The 26,010-nt window shown below is 43.8% G+C and overlaps 1 protein-coding gene across 1 annotated transcript in view; it reads right to left on the bottom strand.

Annotated features, from left to right (window-relative positions):
* Positions 1-3,609: 3,609 nt before the first annotated feature.
* ADAMTS12 (ADAM metallopeptidase with thrombospondin type 1 motif 12) overlaps positions 3,610-26,010 on the bottom strand; it is a 258,808-nt gene continuing 236,407 nt past the window's right edge. The window contains exons 26-27 of the mRNA XM_069963559.1: positions 20,389-20,542; positions 3,610-4,889 (exon numbers count right to left, since the gene is read on the bottom strand). Coding sequence (XP_069819660.1) covers positions 4,750-4,889; positions 20,389-20,542 — 294 coding nt within the window. The 3' untranslated portion in view covers positions 3,610-4,749. The remainder of the gene's footprint in view (positions 4,890-20,388; positions 20,543-26,010) is intronic.

Genomic DNA, 26,010 nt, shown 5'->3' with positions numbered 1-26,010 from the left:
CAGATGTTTTCCATTATGATATTTTGCATTACGCAGCATAGTACAGATGGATCCGTGAATACATTTGCATCAGGAAATAGACTGGGTCCATTGTGAATACGCAAGTTCGGCAGAACATCTTGTACGGATCTTTGTTGTTGTCTCAGCATTAGACTGACAATAGATAAGTGACTGAAAAGAAGGTGAGACGGGAGGAGCGGCCGCTCTGAATACTTTGTATAGTCCTGAATCCCAACTGGTAATCAGATAATAATAACTGCAAAAATGGAGGCGCAAATGGATATCTGCAATGGTCTTCCCACTTGGTGTATGGTGGCTACATCATCCAGTTGTGTCCTGAGCTCCTGACCAGTCACCAAAGTGCGTGATATGTGTGCTCAATAGGCTTTGGCTACTTTTTCCGCCCAATGGGGCTCAGCAATTAATTTCTCCATCTCTCACATGAGCACCCACTGATTCCAATGTCATAGGAAGCCCAATAATTTATTAGAAGACTTTTGAGAATGTAAGTGGGTTTGTACCCAGGAACCTATTGCAGTGCAACAGTGCCACTCCTCACTATCTGGCTGCCCGCCTAGGGTGCAGTCATCAAAACATTCTCCACTGGTGGGGTCCAAGATGTTTCCTCCAGATGACTAAAACTGGACCACTCAGCTACCACTTTACCTGTGTCATGCATTGGGAACCAGAAGCTTCCGGTTACACCTCTGATTAACCACCAATGTAACCACCTGGTTGACCAGTGCTCCATTATTTGCATTATTTTCTACTGTTCCAGGTTACAGCCCTTCTAAGCAACTTTAGAAGTATTCTTCACTTTTGAGCACCAGAGGAATATCGTCCCTGGTGGCTAATGGGTATATATTTATATACAGTACTTTGTTTCTGATGGGTTTATAGTTACATGACTGGTGCATAGTGTTTTTCTTTCCATTCTTTTGATCTACAGATGGGTAACTCTTCCTTCTGGGAGAGATTCTGGTTAGGCTGATGAGTCTTATAGAGATTACATAGATATAGGTATTTTAAAGGGCTGAGCATCGATTTGCAGTAATGTTACTTCTAATAGGTGGCACCAGAGAGACTTTTCTCTTCCTTTTTGAGGATAGCTACTTCGTATATTATTGTATATTCCCAGTAGAATACTGCATGTCCTTTTGGTGCTTTCCTCATGCAAAAATATTGCCTCCTCAGTGGTGTTGAGTGGACTTGAGGAAACTGTCTGGGTTTAACAACTTCTCCGAACCCGAAAGTTCGGTATTTGATTCTTGGCATCTGGAGAAGTTGGATGCCATCCTAGGGAGTTCTGGAAAACATGGAAATAGCCTATGGCTGTATTCATGTTTTCCTGGCAGCCATCGGGTGGAATCCAACCTCTGTAGACACCGGGAGTCAAATGCCAAACGTTCGTGTTAAAAGAAGTTGCCAAACCCTGACAGTTTTGTCAAGTCTGCTGAACACTACTCTTCAGTCTTTGTCTAGTGTTACATATACCCAACTTATTACATGACCGGCAACAGATAATTGGGGGGGGGAGGTTTATGTTGCGAGCCAGATAAATATCGGTTGAACCCTCATGGGACGTCTATGTGCATATGTAGATCACACAGACATGGGCCTTTATATGACAAACTCTTTAACTTTGCTTTGCAGCATGTCCTGCTCCTCCTAATGGTCTGGTTTTACCATCAAGGCACCATGGGGCTTTAGGCTGCGTTCACACTACGTATATTTCAGTCAGTATATTTCAGTCAGTATTGCAACCAAAACCAGGAGTGGATTAAAAACACAGAAAGGCTCTGTTCACAAAATGTTTAAATTGAGTGGATGGCCGCCATATAACAGTAAATAACGGCCATTATTTCAATATAACAGCCGTTGTTCTAAAATAACAGCAAATCTTTGTCATTAAATGACGGCCATCCACTCAATTTCAACATTGTGTGAACAGATCCTTTCTGTGTTTTTAATCCACTCCTGGTTTTGGTTGCAATACTGACTGAAATATACTGACTGTAATATACATATACTAGTATGCATGCCTACTCTATGGGCTGCGTCTAGTACTACAGTCCGGCACTGTTCATGGAAAACAAAGCATAGAAAATACAAATGTTTATAACAATCTTTATTTTTTTTTTTATATTGCACATTATAATTTCATCCGCACTATTATTATTTTCCCAGATATGAAGCCCGGGCACTGCGAAATACAATAACAGTAGACACCGAGAAATAATGGTTCCCTGCAGGCAGGTTTCAAAAATAGTCCGATACTTATAGCACCATCAAGAATATGGCAAGAATAGAACGTCCATCGCGTAAAGGGGGACGAATGAGAGCATCCTCCATTGGGTCCAGAATCCAACAAAATGGGCACCAATGGTTCAGGAGAAGACAACCCCATTCGGAGGTGACTTTGAAGCCATCACCAAGCTTTATTCCTTATGGGTAAGTTATCAGACTGGAGTATATTTTCCTGGTTCCCTTTATTACATTATTATGCTGTTTTTACTATATAAATACCAATATATAGATCTCTGAATACACATCTAGTGCAGGCTACTCACTGTCACGTACTTGGAGGTTTCGACATTTCACAGGTTTACATCTGAATATGGAAAATGTACAGATAAGCACCATTTTATTTTTTTTTTACCATTTTTTTTTACATAATTTATATGAAAACATGATGTCTATGATGTGAATCTGGTCCTGTTGTTAGCACCATGGCATTAGCACTAGAAATGAGCGAACCTACCAAAAGATTGTGCGAATTATGGCTGTACCCATGTTTTCCAGGCAGTTGGTTTGCATCCACCTTCTCCAGCCACTGGGAATCAAATGCTGATCTTTTGAGTTCGTAAAAACCTGAACTTCCAGCGGGTTCGCTGATCCCTAATTAGCACCTACAGAGGACTATGCTGAGGTATGATATAAGTATGTTAGATATAATTAAATTGATATTGTAGATGTTGTATCATGTACCAGAAGATTTGGCTTATTTGTGAGTGTAAACAATATGTCCTACCGTAAACCAAGTCAGGACTTGGGGGAGGGAGGGGTTGGTTTAATGTCCTTATTCTGGCTTTTTAAAGTAGTACTCCAACATTAAATATTTGGTACACCACTAAAAATCTATGTTACTTGTCTACACTATAACCCAACTCTATACAGTATTTATCCACCATACTGTTTGTCCCAATGTCGTTAGGCTCCTATACTGTAAGTCCTCCTGTAGCTAGGGCCCCATACTGTATACCCCTTTCTGTAGTTGTTCCCCCATACTGTATACATCCCCCTCTGCAGGTAGTCCCAATACTGTTTACCTTCCTCCCCCTTGTCTAGTACCCTTCAACCCCCCCATGAGTCCCAGTGCATCTTCTTACTACTCCTGCCTCCTCTGCAGCTTGTATTGTGCAGGAAAGGGGAGGAACAAGTCTGGCCCTGATTGGCTGATGCTGGGCCACCCAGTCTCAGGGATCTGGTCAGCTGACTATAACTAGGGCTTATATTTGAAGCAGGGCTTATATTTTAAGTCTACTCCAATAAGCCTGCAAAATAAAGCTAGGTCTTATTTTCAGGGAAACAAGGCATGTCCAATGGTTGGGCCATTGTTACAACTCCCAGAATGCATTGCTTTCCCTCAGCTCCCTAGTACAGTCCTTCCACCCTGCCTACTCCCCTCCCACAGCACTTCAGCCACTTCCCGAACAAAGCTCTTGTAGAACATTACAAAGCAGACTATTGCTCTGCAGTCAGTAAATCATTCCCTGTATTATTTCTGTCTGCTCCTCTGCCTGTGGCATTGTTCAGCACAAAGCAGCATGCTGTAAACACATCCCATTCCCACAATGTCCCAATAAGTATATATACATGTATATGATAGTAATGTAGCAGTATGGAGTGGTCAGAGGGGATGACATCACTTGGAGGAAGGGGGCAGTCAGAGGTTTTGGAGGTGTAGGGTTTTCTTACTGTGATAGGCCAGGAAAGAATTCTTCACGTGAATGAATGACAGTCTGGGGCTAAGCACAAAGTCACAATATATAAGAACGTAGGAGTTTACTCATCTATTTTCAGCTGTAGGTACGGTTTAAAGGGGACTTCCAGGATTATAAAAACATGGTGTCTTTCAAGAACAAGTACAACAAAAAGCAAATACCTGTTTTCAGATTGTGGGGCTGTTCTAGTCGGTTTTCTCCAATGGAGCACAACCTATAGGACAAGCGTGGCACCACTTTTGGGAGAGGATGGCCATGTTTTACTAATCCTGTAACACCCCTTTAAGGGATTGGAGTAGTTATGTGAGCAATATCCAGAATTCTCAGTATGGAGTGCTATACATCGGGGTAATGATATATTTCTATAATTTGGAAAGAATTTTGAAAGAATATTAGAAAATGATCTGAAACATAACTGAAATTTTTTTTTCCCCACATCCCCATGTTAACTCTTCCTGCTCTCATGTCGCTGAGCAGGCAGTGCTGTTATGGGGATAGCATAAATTCTAACCCTGTTTACTCAGCATAAGAATAAGATCCTCTACTATATCCGCCGATAGATTGGAACAGGGCTGCCGCGTACTGCAACCACTGAGACATCATAAACAGCAACACCTGCTGGCAAGAAGCAGAATTACACTCCAGTTAGAGAAACATCTTCCATGTGAGTTCCTGAATATTATGTGGCGTGGCAGGTGACGCTGCTGTACGTTGTATGTCAATGGTTTTCATCGGACGGAGTCACTCAGCCTCCTTGTAGATCGTCTTCGTCTCTTCCACATGTGTAGCAGCACTGAGACTGAATGGATTTCAAAGAGCACTTCCCGATAGATCTCACAGTATTGCAGAAATTAACGGACAGCTTGTCTTTTTTGCAGGAAGAATCTGTGCAAAGGAGGAGAGAAGAGAAAACATCAAAGTTATTCTATATAGGAGATCAATAGGACAGACAGAAGATCAATAGACCACCAGCTAGAACTGTGTGTATATAGAATATGTTACATACATGATCACACTGCTATTGCTGAGAATCCCAGACTACATTCGGGGACCTGTAGTCCCATAACTGCTGGATTGCATTGATTTTCCAAGATCTGCTTTATAACGTGATCACTTAAGGTCCAGCTCCCTCTTCCCCTCTCACAGCAGGAAGTGCCAGCATAATCCAAAGCAACAATAAGCAGTCGCCTGTATACAAAGCCTTTATGACAGCCATCATATCCGCACTAAGTGAGCAGTCAGTTCACATCACATTTGCTATTTAGGATCTTTAGGACTAAGTGAAACAGTCCACGAAACATATATGTAGATGTCTATGTATACACATAATCATTAAAGGAATAGTATACCGCCATATATTGGGAGAGGACCATCATCTGACTTACATCTGGTCAATGATAAAGCTGCAATACAGGCTCCAAACTGCTGACCCTGTTAGATACTGTTAGGTCAAGGAGACACAAGGTACCTTTCATATATCTGTCTGTGCTTCCAGAATATGAAAAAATGCTTTAATTCTATAGTACAAATCAGAGTCAATGTTGTTCAATAACACCTAATGTGTTAAGGGCTGTAACGTCTTCTTGCTCCCCCTCCCATCCCTATCCTTGTTTAGGACACAGCAACTTCGTTTTGGTAACCCCCCCCCCCCCAAAAGTATTTAGGGCACAACAAAGACTGGTACCATTGCCGACTGCAACTCGAAGATACACTGCAGCTTTATAGGTATTGTATATTTACCATAAGCAACTTATACTGTAGATGTCCAAAAGAGAAGAAATAAAGGAGCTGTGAGGAGTATGCTGCCAAGGCCTACTAGGGGTCACCTGGACCAAGTATGGTTCCTGTGAGGATTTTCCACGAATGCCCTGTGTACCAGCTTTGCCGTGGTCTAGGGGACATTTTCTTCTGCTACCTTTGAAGGAAGATCAGTGTCGTGCTTCTACCAGAAAGGGTCGCAGTTGTCCAGTTGTTGAGGACCTCTTTGTCATTTGAAACCCTAGTAGACCTCTGGTCTGCTTTGAACCCCATTTACTGCTGGGATACCTGTCACCTCAGGGACCTAAACATCTCAGGAACTTTTTAAGGGTTATCTTTCCACCACCTTACTATTTCCTAACTGTTTGAGATGTACGCGGATGGCCTATTTGTTAAGAGTGGAATATCCTTATTGGTTTCGACCTTCCTGCCCCCAGTGTCCCCACTTATTCTGCACCAGTTCAACATGTGGGGGGAACCATTAACTGGGCTCTGTATTCTGTTGTGTACGGGAGAAACAAAGAACTACCATCACTGAAACATCTGTAACCCTGAAGGGGTTCTTTACTTTTTTTTTCCTTCTGCTTGGTCCCCAGTGATCTGTGGGTTAACCTGGCAGTAATTAATCAACTTCCCTGCAATACCCCAACAGGGGAAATAGAGTATTGCGCAGTTCCCTCTCACATCAGTGTGTCTATATAATGCAGGACAGGCCAGGTCCTCCAGAGCAGGGGACATTCTTTGTGTCCTCTCTCGGTTCCTGAATAGTGTACCATTTCCCATCTAGTAGGTCTGAATTCCAGTGTATTGGAAAATTAGTTTTCTACACTAAACCGCCTCATTACATCGCAGAGTTCTTCTCTGAGTTACATTAACTTCAAAAGCCCTTCAGACCACGGATGAGACCGCTTCTATTTCCAGTTCAAAGAATTGAAAAAAAGAATCTTTCTTGAACAAAGAATGTAAAGAACATGAAAAGAAGCCTCAACGACTTAATGAAACTGGACACGATTTACAGTATTGATCTCCAGCATTGCGGGAATTCTGATTGATTAATTTCAGAGACATGCGGCCGGTAAGATCACATCAGGAAATAATAAGTATGTAGAAGAAGCTGGATTCCTGTGAGAGATAAGTGAACATGGCTGAAAAAGTTCTGTCTTCTGAATATCCTCCGTTAGGATGCCTCACACTGGGCAGGCACGGACTATCGCTGGCAGTATTATATGGCGGAATTGTTTGAGTAGTACTCTAGCCGTATGCAGTAACTTTCCATTGTAGACCTTCCTAAAAGATCTGCAACTATCATCCTACGTATTCTGCTAAAAGAATTTCAGAGAGATCTGTCTCTGACTTTTAATTATATAGAGTGCGTTTCATCATTTTTTAAAGTGATTTTGCTATTAATTGTGACTCTATAGGAAAAAGGTGTGTGAGACAGTCCCTTGTCTGTGTTGAAAGGGTTGTCCAGGAGCAGAAAAGGTACTGCGTTACCCATCCCCCCTAATGCTTCACCCATTTTGCCCGCTGGCTCTCCATCCATTCTCTCTCCACTGAGCTCCATCCATTCTGTATCCCAGCATTCCACCCATTTCCCTCCCTGATGCTTTACCTATTTCCCTCCCCGGTATCCACCCATTTCCCTCCACAGGGCTCCACTCATTCTGCTCCCCAGTGCTCCACCCATTCTGCTTCAAAACTCTCCACTTTTTCCCTTCCCTAATGCTCCACCCCTTTCCCTCCCCGATGCTACCCTAAAGGGACTACCCTATCTATGCTGGGCAGCTATCCTCTTCTTCAACACTCTACATCACTGGATCTGTGTCACTCGTGCCCACAGACAGCATTAGGTGGATGAGCAGGTACTCTTTCTCTAAACGCGAGTACCTTAGGGTCTAGATAGGACCCCACCCGCCCTGAAGCAATCATCAGTCCACTGCCACTAAAGTCAAGTCAAGTTGGTTTATCTAAGTCTATTCCATTATCCAGAAACTTTTGTCAAGGCGGGGGAAGAGGTGTGGCCTCCTCCAGCGCCACATTTATCATGATTTACACCTGTTCGCAGGTGTAACTTATGATCCAAATCCCCATTCTGGAAGCAGGTTTAGATTTGGTACACGGGGCACTGGTTCAAATGCCCAGCTGGATTCACTCATTCCACCGGGGAAAGGGGGACGGGGCCTAATTTAAGACCGGTCTTGATAAATCCCCCTCCTATATCTACAAGTATCGTCAAGTATTTTATTGTGCCATGTGCAGCCCTGATGGGTAAACAGTTTATATGACCCACCTGCCCTCCCCAGGATATGATCGGAATGACAGCATAGAGTGTTTGTGCACTTTGCGTAAACATCTCTCATCTGTATGCAAAGCATTAATAAATCTGAACGGAAAGCAATAACGCTGCCTGAGAGACTACACCTTCAGATTTTTTTTTCTTATATGCTGCAAAGAAGCATTTCACTGAAGCACTCATGTCTATATATTCCCATGCACTTCTCCTCCAAGGCTACCAGGCATATAGTGTTTATAATAGATGATATGGTTTTCATTTTTAGCTTGATATTTCTTTCAGATACACATACTAATAAAGCTATAAAAGACTCGGAAAAGTTCAGGGCCACTCTTCTCTAATGGCTGGGGCAAGAATTATGTTCTGTGCTCCTACGGCTGGTACAGTGCGGAGAGGGAAGCTGCACAGCAGATGCCATGTCCCCTGGGGCACACCCTCTTAAATGTATAGAGAAAATATAGTCTTTCACTTGGCAAAGAGACCAACCAAACTGGAGTCCCAGTAACTTTATGCTCCACTCAATTCCTTGACACTAATCCAACGACTTCTCTTCTGAGGGGGCCTACTCACTGGTTGGTTCTCAATAATTAGGTAGTGCTGACGAAGCTGTAATGCCCACTGAAATGTATAGGACCTCTGAATAAACTGTAACTAGAGATGAGCGAACCTCGAGCATGCTCGAGTTCATCCAAACCCGGGTGTTCGGTATTTGATTAGGGGTGGCTGCTGAAATTGGATAAAGCCCTAAGGATATGTGGAAAACATGGATATAGTCATTGGCTGTATCCATGTTTTCTAGACAACCTTAAAGCTTTATCCAACTTCAGCAGCCACCGCTAATCAAGTGCCGATTGCTCGGGTTCGGATGAACTTGAGCATGCTCGAGGTTCGCTCATCTCTAACTGTAACTGATCACATGTCTCTAGGCCCAGCCTAAAGCCCTAAAGGGTCTTCCCACCTTCTCTCCTATTTCTTTCTCCTTCAGGGACTAGATTGAGACAGCTTTCACCTATATAATCCTGACTTTGCACACTGACTGATGAGCCCCAATCAGTCTTGGGTTCTTAGAAGGGAGATTAGATGCCCCTCACCCTTTCAGGCATCAGTTTTCTTAAATTGCAACCATTTACATATGAAACAAGGCAACATTTGGTTTGATCTTTGCCAAGTCTGGCTTAACATAGACCCAACTCTTTTGGGGGGCTAAAATGTTGCCATGTTCTGTATGTAAATGGTTGCAGTAAAAGAAGACTGACTTCTAAAGGATACAGGAGCACCTGTTTCTTTTTTATGTTAGGTAAGAGCAGTTAAAGCAAAGAACTATGCTGCAACATGCTAGGTTTCCTTAAGGGGTCCCCTAATGGCTAGCTTCACCCAATAGGTGGAGCCTGGGTTCCTGGATCTGTGTCACTCAGTGATCACGGACAGAAAAAGGCAGATGTTCATTGTACTTCTATTTTAAAGCCCACAGAGCTGAGTACCTAGCGTACTGTGGTTAAAGTCAAGTCTCATTTAAGTACAATTCAGTGATTTCAAATATTACAGTATTATTATCAAGTATACCTGCGCCAAGCAGTGATTTATTAAAGTCTCCAATATTCTACAGTATACCTGTGTGTGGCAGTGATTTTGCCTAAAACTATTTTAAGTACCCAGCTCACTTCAAGGGATCTCAGTCAGTAATTATTGCACTTTAATAAACAAAAGACTGGTACAACATGTACCGTGCCTTTAAGAAGTTATGAGTAAAAGTTGCACCAGTTAAAGTCTAAGCTAGACTAGTCCTAAGGAGGACACATACCACTCATTCCACGTGACAAGAGCTGAGACAGTACACCATCACCTGCCCTAGCTAACACCACCTGGCTACGCTGGGTTACCGCACTTTAGGCCTCCTTTTGTAGCATGGACCTCTTTTAGCTATACCCTGCTATGTTCATGAGGCCTATGTTCATCCAAACTTTTTACCATCCCTTTGAAACAAGACTTCAGCTAGTATTAGGGATATCATGGAGAATATACAATAAGATTCCACTTACTATACCAGGCACGTAATCCTCCGGAGCTGAGCACTGTCATACTTAACACCCAAAGACTTTATAATGTATTTTTTTCCCAGTAAGTCACAGTAAGTTGGCATCTTAAGTTAAAACATTTGTTTGCAATCCTCCAAGTGCCCTGATCTGTGTGTCTCGGTGTCACTTCCACTTAGTCATAAAGAAGCTCCTGGAGATTACGGCTATTACGGCAGATGCTCGCCTTCATCCGGCTCCTTCACAATCACTACACATCCGAGCCTCAGATCTTCTGACCTGAAGATCTCTATGCACAGTACTCTGAAAACTACCTAAGGCTGAGCTGGAGGAAACCCTGGTACATAGTCAGAACAGCCTGATCACTACCCACAATACAATCTGGTGCCTCCAGCAAAGAAGTGTGGACTATAGGGACCTGATTGTGGTCCTCATGACAAAGCACTTAAATTTTCTTAAAGGCCACCATGATTTGAAGGGATTTTTCCTCCAATAGGTGGCAGTGTAGAGCGAGTTATTTTTTTTTTTAATTATGGAGGAGAGCTACTTTACATGTCTTCTTTCTATGGAGCATTGCATTACTTATGCTGGTTTGGTGGTCTTCTCAAGGAGATTCACTACCTCCTCACTCCCCATAAAACTTCCATAACATCTAGCATCCATGTTACAACTGTAATACCATAGGCCAGTAGCATTGCAAGAAATGCTCCTGCTGCTCATAATGGGCCCATGTACAAGTCACAGCGATCAGCTGAGGACCAGAAAAATGCCTAAATCTTGGCTGATTGTGTGTTTAGCACGTTTCAAAATTTTTCCTTATTGCCCGCACATCTCCCTGTGTAAACAGGGGACCTAAAACCGATAATGATAAGGAGAAACTGACAGCACATATATGTATGCATCCATGCTGTCAGTTTCCAGAGGACACAGCAGTACATACTTACCTAGTGCGCTGCTTCTGTGCTCCAGCATCCTCTTCTCTGGTTCTCCCATCCAGCCACTGTATCTTCAGGCTCCACCTCCTCTTGAATAATTGCCAGCCGGAGGAGGCGGGGATTGAACATACAGCGGCTGAACAGAAGAGGAGGATGTCAGATCACAGCAGCATTGCACTAGGTAAGTATTTACTGCTATGTGATCTGCAAACTGACAACATGGATATATATCTGTGCCGTCAGTTTCTATGGCTGCGCTAATGATATACGGATAGTTTGTGCAGCCCAGCAGCTTGATTTCTCATGCCATGTAAAAGGCACTGCAAATGAGCGCCATTTTCATTGATCGGCTCTCGTTTGTGTTAAAGGACCTTAATTTGATCATAGGATCATATGGTGATTTAAGTCCAATCCAGAAAAATAATGGTAAGTCTGGGTATTAAAGGCTTAATCTGGAGAATAAATATGTTATCCAGGGTTACAAAAATTATCTACGTTTTTCAAAAAAAGCAACCTTTTCCTGAGTGTGGTTCAACTCAATTTACATCAATAAATCTGAGCTGCAATACCACACACAAACTGCAAATATGGGTGGCGCTATTTAAATAGGAAAGCAGCCATGTTTTTCTAATCCTGCATAACCCCTTAGATTTCCCCTGACTCTTCACATACAAATAAACAAGGCTTGTCTATGTATTTGTTGAGAAGAGAATAAACAGTTCACAAGCCTCAGTGCTGTCCATCTCCTCCAAGGATAAAGTCCTGTTGAAGTCTCATCTGCCAATTCTTTTCCTGCTTCAAAACTGGGGGAATAATGGTGACCCCTATACAGAATCAGTGGCTTTAGCTGACTTTTATCTACTACATATGGGACCCTCATACCATCCTTACAGCAATTCATATATAGATATTGTCTGCCCCTCTGTATGGATGCACTGGAAACCTTTATCAAGGAGGTAAAAGTTAGAGAATCAGTCATGGAGAAGCAGTCGGCACTCATTTCTATCTTTGATCTTTACATTAAGAAGCATCAAAACATGTGTGAGCTCCATTGTATGTGTGGGCATCAATTCTTTGATGTTTGACACTTCAGAGAAAGAAGAACAAGAGTCTCTTCAAGATGTTCAAACTTTCCTGTGATGAGGTCTCCAGGCTGTAAACACATAGAACAACCACCACTTACATGTACATGTGGGGTTTCACAACCCCTGGCTATTATGATTCTACACGCTCATTCGAGAATATCCAAGCAAAAAGACTCCCCTAGAACCCTAAGCAAAGGGGGGCATGACCTTGGGAGGAGGGAACTCAAAGCCCAGGCAGTCTTGGTGGTTCTGCTTCAAGAGGGAGGAGTATATGCCTAGTGTATTGCTATGAGGAGGGTGGGGTTTAGGAATAGAAAAAACTTCTCTCTCCCTTCCTGCCTCTCACAGGAAGATCTGGAGAAACACATTTTCCTCCCGCTCTCCTCTTTTTAAATCTTTACTGTACAACTGATTGTCAGGACAGGGGAGATAGGGACAAGACACGACAGTGAGCCCTAATGCTGAACCCACCAACTGTCCCTACCTACTTGCCTCAATCGGCCCTAGGTGGCCGTGGACAAACACGAAGTAGTTCCCTGTACTAGATACATGCACACAGAACAAGGCAGACAAACAAACACAATATGTGATAGTCAAACAAGCAAGGTCAGAAATAAACAGGCAGCGTAGTACAGAACCAAGTAACAAATTCGATAGTCAAAAGTTAAGCCGGAGGTCAGGTAACAAAGTCGAGCAAACAGAGGGGTTAGGACGGGGATCGCAGGAATATACAGGGAGAGCTGGGACCAGGGTAGGGAACCTAATAGCCAGCGCTAGGAGACTGCCTCAGCTTTATTTTATGCTGACCAAGAGCCCGGTTTGGATCCCTATTGGACCAGTGCTCTGATCTTCCAGGTTGCAGACAGGCAGAGAAACCAGTCAATCACACAGACTACTCAGCTGCAAAATCAAGTCCAGCAGAACTCAGCTTAACTCCTGAAAGTCCATCTTAACACGAAAAAGTGTGTTTTGTGCTTTCTTAGTCTGTATTTATTGTTGTTGGAGTTGTTTCAAGGGGAAGCGAGGGTTCATCCCATATGTAAAAGTAATGAACCTCAGTGTCAGCCTCAATGGATTCATCAAGAGGCGCATATAATTTATGCCTGGGTGCAAGTGTAAATTATAATAAATCTTGTGTATTGGGTGGACATGCTTGCCCTCGCGTAATGCTGCACCTGTCTTTTTGCACACTTGGCAAGTGGGATGCAGGCCATCGAAAAATCACCAATTTTTTTTTATGCAAGTCGGAGCTCTGAATAAAAATGTGCGACCTCTCACTGGTCCTTACTGGGTCCCTACATAAATCCCCTTCATTTCAAAATTTCAAAATACTTTAGAGAGCTCAACCACAAGGGATGGAACCGCTGCAAATCAATTTGATCTAAGGAAAATAACCCATCACCTGAGGAATCTGGCAGCGGCTTCCCCACTTTACCCATTCAGGATACAGCAGAGAAGAGTATGTATAATGGAAATCTATGACATATGAAAGAGTGAGTCTACACAGACTAAACAATACCAACAAGTGTTGTGGGAAAGAGGTTAACATTTTTGTATATTTGATCCATGTAAATGGATATTACATGGATCCTGTACAATTTCAAATCCAAGAAATGTTGTACCGCTCGAATCCCATAAAATCACGTCCTTTATTTTGAATTCACAAGAAAATGGTGTCCACACAGAACAAGCGTTTAAGCACTACATGGATCCTGGTCTGAATTGGTCAGACTCAATTTTTGTATTCAGCCCTGACAGCTCTAGCATTAAATCAGGAGACCACTGGAGCGAAGGGACTTCCATGTGGGCACTTATCATGAAGGGTCTGCCTCCTGGGCACTTATCATGAAGGGTCCGCCTCCTGGGCACTTATTATGAAGGGTCTGACTCCTGGGCACTTAGCATGAAGGGTCTGACTCCTGGGCAATTATCATGAAGAGACTGCCTCCTGGGCACTTAACATAAAGGGACCACCTCCTGGGCACTTAACATGAAGGGACAGCTTCCTGGGTACTTAACATAAAGGGACCACCCCATGGGCACTTAACATGAAGGGACCGCCTCCTGGGCACTTGGCAGTGGTTGGCACAGTAAAATTTATTTTTTTTAGTCACGCTCTTGGATTGTCATTAACAGGGTACTAAGATACAAGGACAGCAGAAGAATCTTTGTTCATGGGGAAGGCAGGGCCACTTCTGCCATGAGGCAGAATGAGAATTCCGCCTCAGGTGGCAGATTCCCTGGGGAGGGCACAATCCTGAAGGGGAGGCACAATCCTGCTCTGTCACTTTAATAAGTCAGTTTGACATACCTGAATATGTCAAACCCGGCAGACTAATCTGTGCACCCCGGCCTGCAGGAGATGTGTATACAACATACAGAAGAAAAAAAGGTAATTGTGAAAAGGTAGGGGGTAGAAAACAAGTGTATGAGGGGTATAAAGGGAGCATTATATGTGAGACAGGGGGCCATAGGGGGCTCGATATTATATATGAGAGAGGACCAGTGGGAGCCGTATCTAGGGTGACAGTACATAGGGAACTTTACATGTGGCAGCGTGTGTGTGTGAGAGGGGAGTATAGTAGCAGAATATGGCAAATGAGACCTATGGAAGTAGTAGATATGAGAGCAAGGCTTTGGGAGTAGTATATATAAGAAAGAGGGGACCAATAGGAGCAGAAGAGCAGTATATGGGGGAGTGCCATAGGCAGCGGTATATGGGGGAAGGCTGGTACTAATATATGTGTAGTGTATGCACTTTTGGTATACAGTGCTATATGCAATATATTCACTTCTGGTAGATAGTAATGTGTGATATATGCAATGCTGCTGTATAGTTCTGCATGCAATATATCTACTGTTGGTATATAGTAATGTATGCAATATGTTTAATGCTAGTATATACTTACGTTCGCGAGAGGGGGCCTCACATACAGGGCCTCAGGCCGCAGAAAATGTAGTGGTCACTGCAACTGATAAACAGATGTCTCTCCTCACCCTGAGATGGCTGCACACGAAGACGAGATGGACTTTGGGTGTTTTGATCTACAATGGACTTTTAGATCACTCGTAACTGTAATTTACAGGTTGTCTCCCGGCCAGGCTCCGGCTACATGTGCATTGTGCAGGCAATGGCTTTGCTTTAACCCAGTCAAAGCGCCCTGTAATCTCTGAATGGTTTCCTGGATAAGTGCTCCTCTCCAAATTGCCTGTGTGTAGCTGTAATTCATCCTCACAAGAAATCATGTCTTCCTCTAGAGCTGGCATCTTATACCGCAGCCCCAGGCCAGGAACTCAATTCTATATCAAATGTTACATATCCGTCAACTACAGCGGCAGGAAAATGAAAGGGCTTGGCAGGGGGAAAGAGGCTGGAATCAAAACCTGTCAGACACTATATCCATCCAGTAAGACATCCCAAGAGAACAACACCGAGATAAAAGCAAAAAAACATGAAAGATTCTGTAGTCAAAATCACATTATTTCATTACTTGCGATGTTCTTAGACCCCCTTCAAACTTCAGGAAAATCTATCCCAGTTTCTTATCAGGAAATCCGGATAGATTTCCTGACCCATAGGGTTCTATTAGGCACGGACACCTTTTTGGATTTTTCCTGAAAGGTGTCAGTGCCAGAAAATAGGCCTATAATTGTCCAGAATTCCGGCATCGATGCCCCATAGAACCCTATGGTGGTACCCAAAATTCTGGATAGCTCTGGATGCACTGCATGATAACCCGGCGCAGCACTTGGCACGTGACGTCAGGTGCAGGGGCTGGCCTTTTAACAGTATGCACGCCTAATCAGGAACGCATACAGTTAAATATGGCACTGTGTTTGACAGGGCCTGGATTCATTGGCTCCCAACCCTGTCCATCATTCTTCTCACCAGAGGCAGCATTATTCCTTTAGACACAAGAGGCCGCTCTCCAATGTCACTTGTGTGCTAGAAGCTAGGCAGAAAACAGAGGGAGAAGCTGTCCGAGAGCATTGTTGCAGCCATTTTTACAGTCAGGAAATACTGATGGTCTCTTGAAGCTTTCTGAAAGGCTTCCTGATCAGTGTTTCCTGAATGTAAAAATGGCCATGAAAGTGTGAAGGGGGCCTTATTATGATATTTTTTTTTATTTTTATTTTGTTTAACTACAACCATTTCTCATTGAAAGATTTTTAGAAAAAAAAATGAATAGTCCATCTCCATTAGGCTATAACCTACAAACTTGGCAACATTTAATAAGCCAAGATCAAGATATTTTAGTCCCGCTCATGGGACCACCTAGGAATGTCTCCAAAATGGCCACTCTTGGGAAGGGCTTTCCAATTGTGCCACCCCTTTGTGGCACAATTTGCAGGCTTGCCCTGCCAAAGTCAGGTGTGAAATAAAAACCTAATAGGAGGTGTAGTGGGGGGAGCTAGCTCTTAAAGGGAACCTGTCATACTACTGTGAAACGCAAGTTATCAGTGGGGTCTCCTGTGGCCTTTTTAAGGGGTAATCCAGTGCTACCAAAAACATGGCCACTTTCCCCCTACTGTTGTCTCCAGATTGGGTGGGGCTTTGAAACTCAGTTCCATTGAAGTAAATGGAGCTTAATTGCAAACCACACCTGACCTGGAGACAACAGTAGGGGGAAGAGTGGCCATGTTTTTGTAGCGCTGGATAACCCCTTTAACACCCCACCAGCCTTGACTGAGAGATGTCTCCCTATAAACAAAGAGAGATAGATCTATCAACCAAAATGGGTGGGATGGTTCTAATGATTCGTGGTTTAGGCGCCATTAAAGTGATGAAAGATTCCTTTTAAAGGGAACCTGTCACCCCCCGTGCCGGGGTGACAGGCTCCCGACCCCCGTTAGAGACCCCTATACTTACCTCATCCCGCCGGGTCCCGCTTCTGGATTCGGTCGGGTCCCGGAGATCTCAGCCGCTGCAGCCCGGCGCGCGCGCTGAGAGATGAGTCCAACACCCATAGAGAATGACAGGAGAGTCCAGCGCTCCGTCATTCTCTATGAGCGTTGGACTCATCTGTCAGTGCGCGCGCCGGGCTGCAGCGGCTGAGATCTCCGGGACCCGACCGAATCCAGAAGCGGGACCCGGCGGGATGAGGTAAGTATAGGGGTCTCTAACGGGGGGTCGGGTGCCTGTCACCCCGGCACGGGGGGTGACAGGTTCCCTTTAAGAAATGTCATGTAAAAACAGCGTCACCGCCCTGACTGCTGTGCATCCATTTGTCTTTTCATCCCTCAGTATAGTACAGGTGACCTGTAGAGCAGCACATTGTTTTTGTACACAGTAAACACTCCATTTTCCTATAGATCGAGTGGCATAAATGCATCCGGTCTTTTAAGGTGTTAATTATCGATGTTTTCTGTGTTTTCCACAACGTGATATTTAGAGCTCACAGCCGGGGGATGGAAACACTTATGTTCTCAAGTGAGGATGTCACCGTAATTGCAGGTGCCCAGAAGACAAGTGTCCTGGAATAACATCTGCACCACTCACCAGCTGATCTGTATAGTAAATGGCACATAATTCATTCCATAATATATAAGCTGGAACTTCTCAGCCAAGACTTGAATATTACTAAAAGGCCGCAGACTGTATGAGCTGCTTATGGCACTAAGTGACATACCAGACAGGTTTGGTTTGGGGAGCACAAATGATCGACCATCATATCAAAAAGACAGTCATGTTCTATACACCAGGGCTTCACAAAGTCTCAACCTCACCAGCGAACAAATAATACGGCTCAGCGCCAAATACCACCATGCAGCACCAATATTACCCATATAGTTGTCAACCATATACCATACACAGTACCCGCTAGCAACACAAACTACCCCTCCAGAGGCACCAAATACCACACACAGTATACTTTAGCAGCACAAAATACCCCTCCAGAGGCACCAAATATACCCGCTAGGAGCACAAAACACCTCTCTGGAGGCACCAAATACAACACACAGCACCTGCTAGCAGGACAAAACACCTCTCCGGAGGCACCAAATACCACACACAGTACTTGCTAGCAGCACAAAATACCCCTCCAGAGGCACCAAATACAACACACAGCACACAAAATACCTCTCCTGAGGCACCTAATACCACAATAAAGCACAAAACCCCTCACCAGCAAATACCACAGTTCAGTACCATTAGTAGCAGAACTGTCTCCACAACGACCGATCCTTCACTGGCAGCAGTATTCTTTACCTTAGCATGAGGGGCCTCAGGGGATAAAGGTTTCCTGTTATCTGCGTGGGCCAGTTGTCCTGTTTTCCTGCTTCTGCTGTTTCTTCAGTGCCTCATGCCGCCCATAGAGTGTGCATGTGTCTTGTCTCAGACTTTTAAAGGACCCAACATTGCCACCCAACATATCCCAACTAGAGATGAGTGCACCACCCAGACAGGGACCACTCCGAGCAGTAGAGACCTGGCAGCCCCTGCGGCACAAATCCCACCCTCATTAGAGAGGGAAAAGGGAAAAAACGGGGGCGGCTTAGACAAAGCCAGACTGGTTGGGCGGCACAGTGGGTCCACACCCTTACCCCTGCTCAGAGTGAACTCATTTCTTATTACTTAAGTGACAAGACGATGACCCCATGTAATTACCTGCCGACATATTGTACTAATATCATCATTAGAAACATGGTGAATCTTATCTCTGTGAACAATAAACCTACATTACACATACCATGTATTATTCATCACATCGCCGTGATGTCCCTATTAATTACAAGAAGAAGCATCTGTTTTGCATTCACATACATTATATACACATATATTATCTCCCCGAAGAGAACGTCATAAAGACACATGGAGACGTATAGGCCATTCTTGCTCCACTGGGAATTCTGGGAAGAAGGATATGCAAAGCAGCTTCCTGACACCACTTCAGAGGTAGCTTTCTCTTCCAGCCAGTGCTGGATGACTGGGAATTTTCGACAAGCCAGAAAGCTCTCCAGGAGAAGAGGCTACCCACCTGTGGAAAGCTGGTTCGGGGGGCACTGCCTCTCATCAACGAAGAGCATGGTGCTGGGTGACTGCAGAGAGGTCTCCTATTGTTGGACCAAAGACGTAGATAGTTCTCCTTGTTCTCTCCACACAACTTTGGTCCCACAACCCTAGGCCTCTCTGCAGCCAGAACCCTATACTGTATTGATAAGTCTTCTGACGCACCTCTTTGATGAAGATTCTAACAGGTCTCTTTGCCTGTCAATCACCCCAGCAGAGCATGCTGATGGGCAGAGAGCCAGTTATGGCCCGGACTCCACCTGATGCCTCGTTCACACTGCTCTGCCTGCATTTACTGTATGGACCTGACATCCTTAGTGCAACATTACTGAATCTTTATTTAAGGGGGATGAATAATTTGGAAGTATACACTCCTACTGCACTACCTATACCTGTGGTAAACATTTAGCGTGGCGCCACCTCTTCTCCAAAACCCAGTAGAGTTAGTAGTAATTGTCTGATAGGAATGAAGAGAAGCAGTTAAAGAGACTCTGTCAGTAGGTTTATGCTGCCCAATCCAAGGGTCACATAAACTAGAGACAGAGCAGCTGAACAGAATGATGTATCACGTACACTGTTCTGTGCAGCTGATCCAGAGATCTCCTCCTGAATAACATGGACCATAAGTAGTCCTCTCCATTATGTGCATGACCCAAGTAGTCCTGGATATTCCTGAGAAACAAACAAACTCCACCCACCAGCTGCTGATTGGCAGTTATCTATCCATGCTGTGTATAGGCAGTCAACTGTCAATCAGCAGCTGGAGAGTGGGGGGAGGGGTGTGGCAAGAATCCTATTCTCCTGCATATTAGGAGAATGGCTGAACAGAATGATGTAAGTAATACACCAATCTGTTCAATATTTATATCACTTATTTATGCTACCCTTATTTAAGGCGGCATAAACCTAGTGACAGATTCCCTTTAAGCTCCTAGGAGGACATGTTGTAGGTAAAATATCCTGTGGCCAGCACAGAGTCCCTCCTCCGTGGAGCCTTTGTGCAGTCCACTGCTCGCACAAAGGACACATTTGCTCCTGTGATGGAGAGCTGGTTCTGCTACATATAGAGCTGTTCTGAACTTACTGGAGTGAACATTTTGCCTACAGGCACCCAAAATGTAGATATGGCACCTTCAGCACTTGACCCAGGGACATAGTGATAGCACTTGCCGCAGTCAGTGACCATGTCCATAAATTAAGGGGAAGAGAGTGTGGCTAAGTTCTTGCTTTCACTCTTTATTTTGCATTTTCCTCTCGGTGTGACTTACCTGGGATTTTTGGGCATTCCTGGATATTGCACACTTTACTTTCCTGAGGTTTCGGTTCTTTTTCGCAATAAGTGCTGTTCATGGTCCGATTATTATCGGTATCGACACACTGTATGGTCCTTTTCTGGACGCTCTCCCCACACGATGCCGAACACTGAAAGAAACATTACAGGGAGTGAAATCTACTATATGCTATTGCTGGGGTAGGGAACTTTGGCTCTCCAGCTAAAGCTTTGGCTGTCCAGGCATGATGGGAGTTGTAGTTTTGCAACAGCTGGAGGTTCCCTACCCCTGTTTCATTATATGGCTGTTCTGTTCTGATGTATAGCAGGGCTGTGATCAATGTAACTACGCTCTTCAGGGATTGTATCTCAATCAGCTTAGTACTTGGAGTACTTTTTATCCACTTTAATATTACGTCTTTGGAGAATTACATTTAAAGCTGCTTGTATAAGTAATTTCCATCAGCTTTTTATAACATTCAGTTACCCATAATACCTTGCTGATAACTGCTCACCAGAAGCTGTGTCTACATTATGTGTGTTTCAATATTATGGACACACTAGATCAATGGCAGCTTAACCCAGTAAATTTGGTGAGATGGTCAAACAAACGTATGTGTATAGGGTCCTGATATCACAAGAAGGATGAGGTCGGGAAAAGAAGGAGCAGACATGTTAAATCTCAACTAGCCAGCTTCATGGTGGTGCACAGTATTCGATGTGTAAGGTCAGCTTAAAGGGGTACTCCGGTATTTTTTAAAATCAACTGGTGTCAGAAAGTTATATAGATTTGTAATTTACTTCTATTTAAAAATCAGCTGCTGTATGTCCGGCAGGAAGTGGTGTATTCTTTCCAGTCTGACACAGTGCTCTCTGCTGCCACCTCTGTCCATGTCAGGAACTTTCCACAGCAGGAGAGGTTTTCTATGTGGAAAGAATATACCACTTCATGCAGGACATACAGCAGCTGATAGGTACTGGAAGACTGGAGATATTAAAATAGAAGTAAATTACAAATTTACAGTTTTTTTTTGTTTTGCTGGAGTAGCCCTTTAAGACAAGGTGGATATACAGCCTTAACCCAGCACCCAGTCAGTCACAAGGACAGTATTACACATTCTATCAGAGGTTAATACTTGGAGGTCTTTATAGTGATCTCATGTCATCACATACACATTAAGGTAACCTAGGTCTAATACACTAATGATATACACTTCACATTGAAGTGAGATGTATAATTTCAGCGATAGCCGGATGTACATTATATATAAGTAATATCAATTAACAAGGTGTCCATAAAGGTCAATTATACAGCCCTCACATTAGCCATTAGCGGCATCGTTCACAACATCTCTATAAGTGGTTATAAAGTAGCGCTCTTGCACTGGTATAAGTATGTGAGTAATCTCTGGATAGGATAGGCTCATGTCAGTAATCACAGTAATCCCAGCTCCATCAGATGATAAATGGGCCATATAGGTGATAATAGAGACCTCTGAATGTAAATCCTCATAATTAAGAATCTATTAGTTATTTAAAGGGGATGTCTCCACCAATCTAGAGAATAAAAGGGTTACAGTGCTGGTTCAGCAATGTTATCTCCTTGCAATACATCCTCACAGTGGTGCAGGGAAATGTGCAATAGGTGCTATTTGTTTAAAGGGGTTATCCAGCGCTACAAAAACACGGCCACTTTCTTCCAGAGACAGCACCACTCTTGTCTCTAGCTTGGGCGGGGTTTTGCTGCTCAGTACCATTGAAGTGAATGGAGCTTAATTGCAAACCGCACCTGAACTGAAAGAAAGTGGCCATGTTTTTGTAGCACTGGATAACCCCTTTAAAGGGTAAAAGAGTGAAGCGGCAAAGTGCTTCATTTACAAGATTGCCCCCCCTATATAAGTCCACTAACAAACAATGTCCCAAATTGTGGTAGGCTCAAGCTGTTTATGTAAAGATGTAGCCACCACCTTGACGTTCCATGGTAAGGCTATGGTCACACAATGTAAGTGCCGCGGGAATCACGGCCGTTGTTACAATGGCTGTGATTCCCACAGAACTTATGTAGTGCTGCCTTCTGAGGGAATTCCGGCCGGAGTGTATACACATAGGGACGTAAAAATGCCCCCGCAGCTCCGGCGCTACGGAGATTTATGTAGAGGCGGACTGCCTCTACATAAATCCCGTGCGCGCCGTTGCGCACCGCCGAAAACCTACGCCAGCTGAGGACTGGAGTAGGTTTTCGGCGTACATTTTGGCGGAACGGATGGTAAATCGCGCGGACTCTGAGTTCCGCCCACTTTCCGCCCCTTTTCCGCCCCCTTTCCGCCCCCTGGTGTACTCGGCGGAAAGTGCCGATTTGCGAATATTTTATTCGCAAATCGGCCATTTGCGTATAAAAAAATACGCAAATCGGCACTTTCCGCCAAAAATCATCCGTTCGCCGGATGATACATGTGGCCCATAGTATACGGTCTGTCCGGGATCCCTAGCAGCGCCGTAGAAAACTGACAAGTCAGTTAGAAAACCCTGTAAGTGCACACTATGGAGTGATCGGCTTTGGACGCTTGCTCCATAGTGTGCTGTGGGGAGTTCTAATGCGAGCGCGCATGGATTCGCCCGCACCAGAACTCTGCAGCCCGAAAGATCATCCGGCCAGTACTGCAGCATCGGCCGGGATGATCTTTTCAGAGAACAGAATGGCTGATCTCTTACTAAGTGTAAACCTAGCCTAAGGATGTAATGGTGCAGGGACTCCTGTCAAAGACCGGACTTCCTGGTCCTGTACAGCAAGCGGCAATGCATACACTACTATATGCATTGCTGCTTGCTTGATGTTTACAGCGTTGTGTGCAAGAGCAGTAGGCCTACAGAATGTTAAGTGAGAGTCTATATATACAATACCATATGCATTGCCACTGTAAAGTTCTCTCACTGGGCTGTACAGGAGATCATCACCCTGGTGAAAGTACTAGTCTGATGTAATACATTTCCTTTGCATAGACTGCATCATCCCTTGTCGAAATCTGCTATCTGCTGAGGGTCTTACAAGCTTAAGACAATCCCTTTAAGGTAATTTTGTTCATTGCTCATTAAATGCCCTATTCCACCGGACGATTATTGTTTGCATAATCGTTAACAAATAACGATCTCAAACGACCGCTATTGCGAAAGACCTGAAAACGTTCACTCATTTCCATGGAACGATAATCGTTACTTATGATCGCATTTGCGATCGTTTTTTCTTCGCTATTGCGTTCGTATCTACTGCAAACAATCGAACGACGTCTTATTCAATGCGAACGATTTGCGAACAAGCAACGATAAATATAGGTCCAGGTCTTATAAAGCGATCAACGATTTCTCGTTCGGTCGTTAATCGTTAACTGCATTTCAACCGAATGATTATCGTTTAGATTCGAACGATTTAACGATAATCTGAACGATAATCGTCCGGTGGAATAGGGCCCTAAGCAGTTAGCCTGCCAATATAATTCGGCTACTATTAGCTTACAACGTCATGATGTTCCACTGGAAATTATATGTGTTTCTGTGCTCTCAATGCAGTCACCATCTCAGCTAGTGTTCCTTTACAATGAAGCTGTATTGACTGATCCACACAAGCTTTTTACAGGGGGGGGAGACAGTTACTGATGATGGTTATACAGCTACTGTAACACAGTTATGATGGGGCTAGATACTTATAGGGGGATATTTATGAACACTAGCATACTCGTAAGTCAGTCTTAAGTAGAGCCCTGCCCCCTTTCCCCAGACGATTTACTAGACGGTGTACGCCTCTTCGAAAAGCTAGCTGGCCCTGCGCCTGGTGCAGCCATTGTAGAGCAAATCTACAACTGCTGATTTATCATGATTTGTATCATGTGTCATGGCAAAGAGCAGATAAAGCCGACGTACCCAAATGAATCTTCCCTCTATCTCCTTGAGTATTGTTGAGGTATTTCCTATGCCCGGTTCTTCAAGCCTGGGGCCCGTGTTCCTGGATCCGGCACTCCATGATCTTTTCCGATATAAGGGGGTATTCTCTAAATTATACAGGTTTCTTCTATCAAGTCTCAAGTATTAAGGTCACCCAGACAGAGTTCTTCACTGCCTAGAAAGGTCCCTCTCATAGCTTCTTATAAATTGTGAAAGTCTTCTTAACAAAACCCTACCTAAGAGACTGTCCTGATTCAAGTCAAAGCTATTTAAAGCTATCGCCCAAGTATTCCTAAGGAAACAAAAGCCATCACAGTAGTAAACCGTCTACTCTGAACTTGTGCAAAGTATTAAGCTGTACTGTCACTTTAAGAAATGTTTTCCAGTAAAGCACTGCATCATTCACTACAAGGACTACCTACACCTACTAACTTTTAAAGGGCGTATGTTTGGGATCCAGGGGTGGGCACATACCACTCCTGGGCACCATGACAAGTGCCACAGCAGTACCACAACACCAGCCTTTGCAAGTTCCTTCTAGCAACCCTCAGTTTCCACAGCATGACCCAAAGTAATGAAATGTGTGGTTACAGTAGAACTGGGATGAAACAGATGACACTGCAATAATGGTGTTGGTGGTATGTGTGCAGTTTATGGGTAAAGAAAAAAAAAAAAAAAGACTACGGCTGGGTTTACACTGAAGTTTAATGCAAAAAACAGATGTATTTGTGTGAACCAGTTTTTTCATTGACTTCCATTATAAAAAAGGATTAAAAAAATGGATGCGTTTTGATATGTTTTTTGATCCTTTTTTTTTTTTTATAATGGAAGTCAATGGAAAACAGATCAAAACGGATGCAACAAATACATCTATTTCTTCATCTGTTTTGCAAAAAAAAAAAAAAAAAAAATGGACTCCAAAAACGCAGCGTGAACCCAAGAATTTTTTCACTCTGGTAGAAATAAGCTGGTGACAATTCCAGCGAAAGCTACGTTTGCCAATTCGATTGCTTCTCATCTTTCCTCAATAAGTTTATGATGGTCCTGCTACGCTGCTCTTGGGCTCTTTATGGCCTCATGGTTCCTGTTCTCGACCATAACTACATGTTATTGACCTGTAATGGTTTCCTCTTAGGTTACAGATTCTAATGTAGCGTAGATCGCAGTAATTAGATGTAAAGACATGAAATTGTTGGTTGTGATAATTGCGGAGTGGATAGATGACTATACTGTATAAACATGTCAGCAATCTCCTGTACACATAGAAGAGGATCATCCCACTCGGTTAGGAAAACAGAAGTCTGAATGAATGGAACAATATTGCTCCTGAGCCCATGATTACTAGTGATTGTGTCAGGTAAATGGCTCTTACGTCATCCACCATCAAGGGTCAACAAAAGAGGAAAATTACCGCCTGTCAGGCAGTGCGTGTTGTATTAGACTCTCTACAAAAAGTTTTCTATGCTGGATGGAAAGGTCACATAGACAAGGCCTAGGGTTCACAGAAAAACACACAGGTATAAGCAACAACTGTTCACTGCACATTCATTTGACACCTATCTACCAATCCCTCCATGTACATGAATGTTCTGCTCAGCCGAGTGCTCATGTGTTTGTATGGAGGGTCTTACGGGTCCTGCAAAAACAAAACAGGATATTACTCCTGTTCACCTAACCAGGGAGG

This window comes from Dendropsophus ebraccatus, chromosome 3 (assembly GCF_027789765.1).
Source record: "Dendropsophus ebraccatus isolate aDenEbr1 chromosome 3, aDenEbr1.pat, whole genome shotgun sequence".
Classification (NCBI taxonomy): Eukaryota; Metazoa; Chordata; class Amphibia; order Anura; family Hylidae; genus Dendropsophus; species Dendropsophus ebraccatus.
The sequence above is the reverse complement of the archived record's forward strand: the minus strand, read 5'-3'. Positions and strand labels throughout refer to the sequence as shown.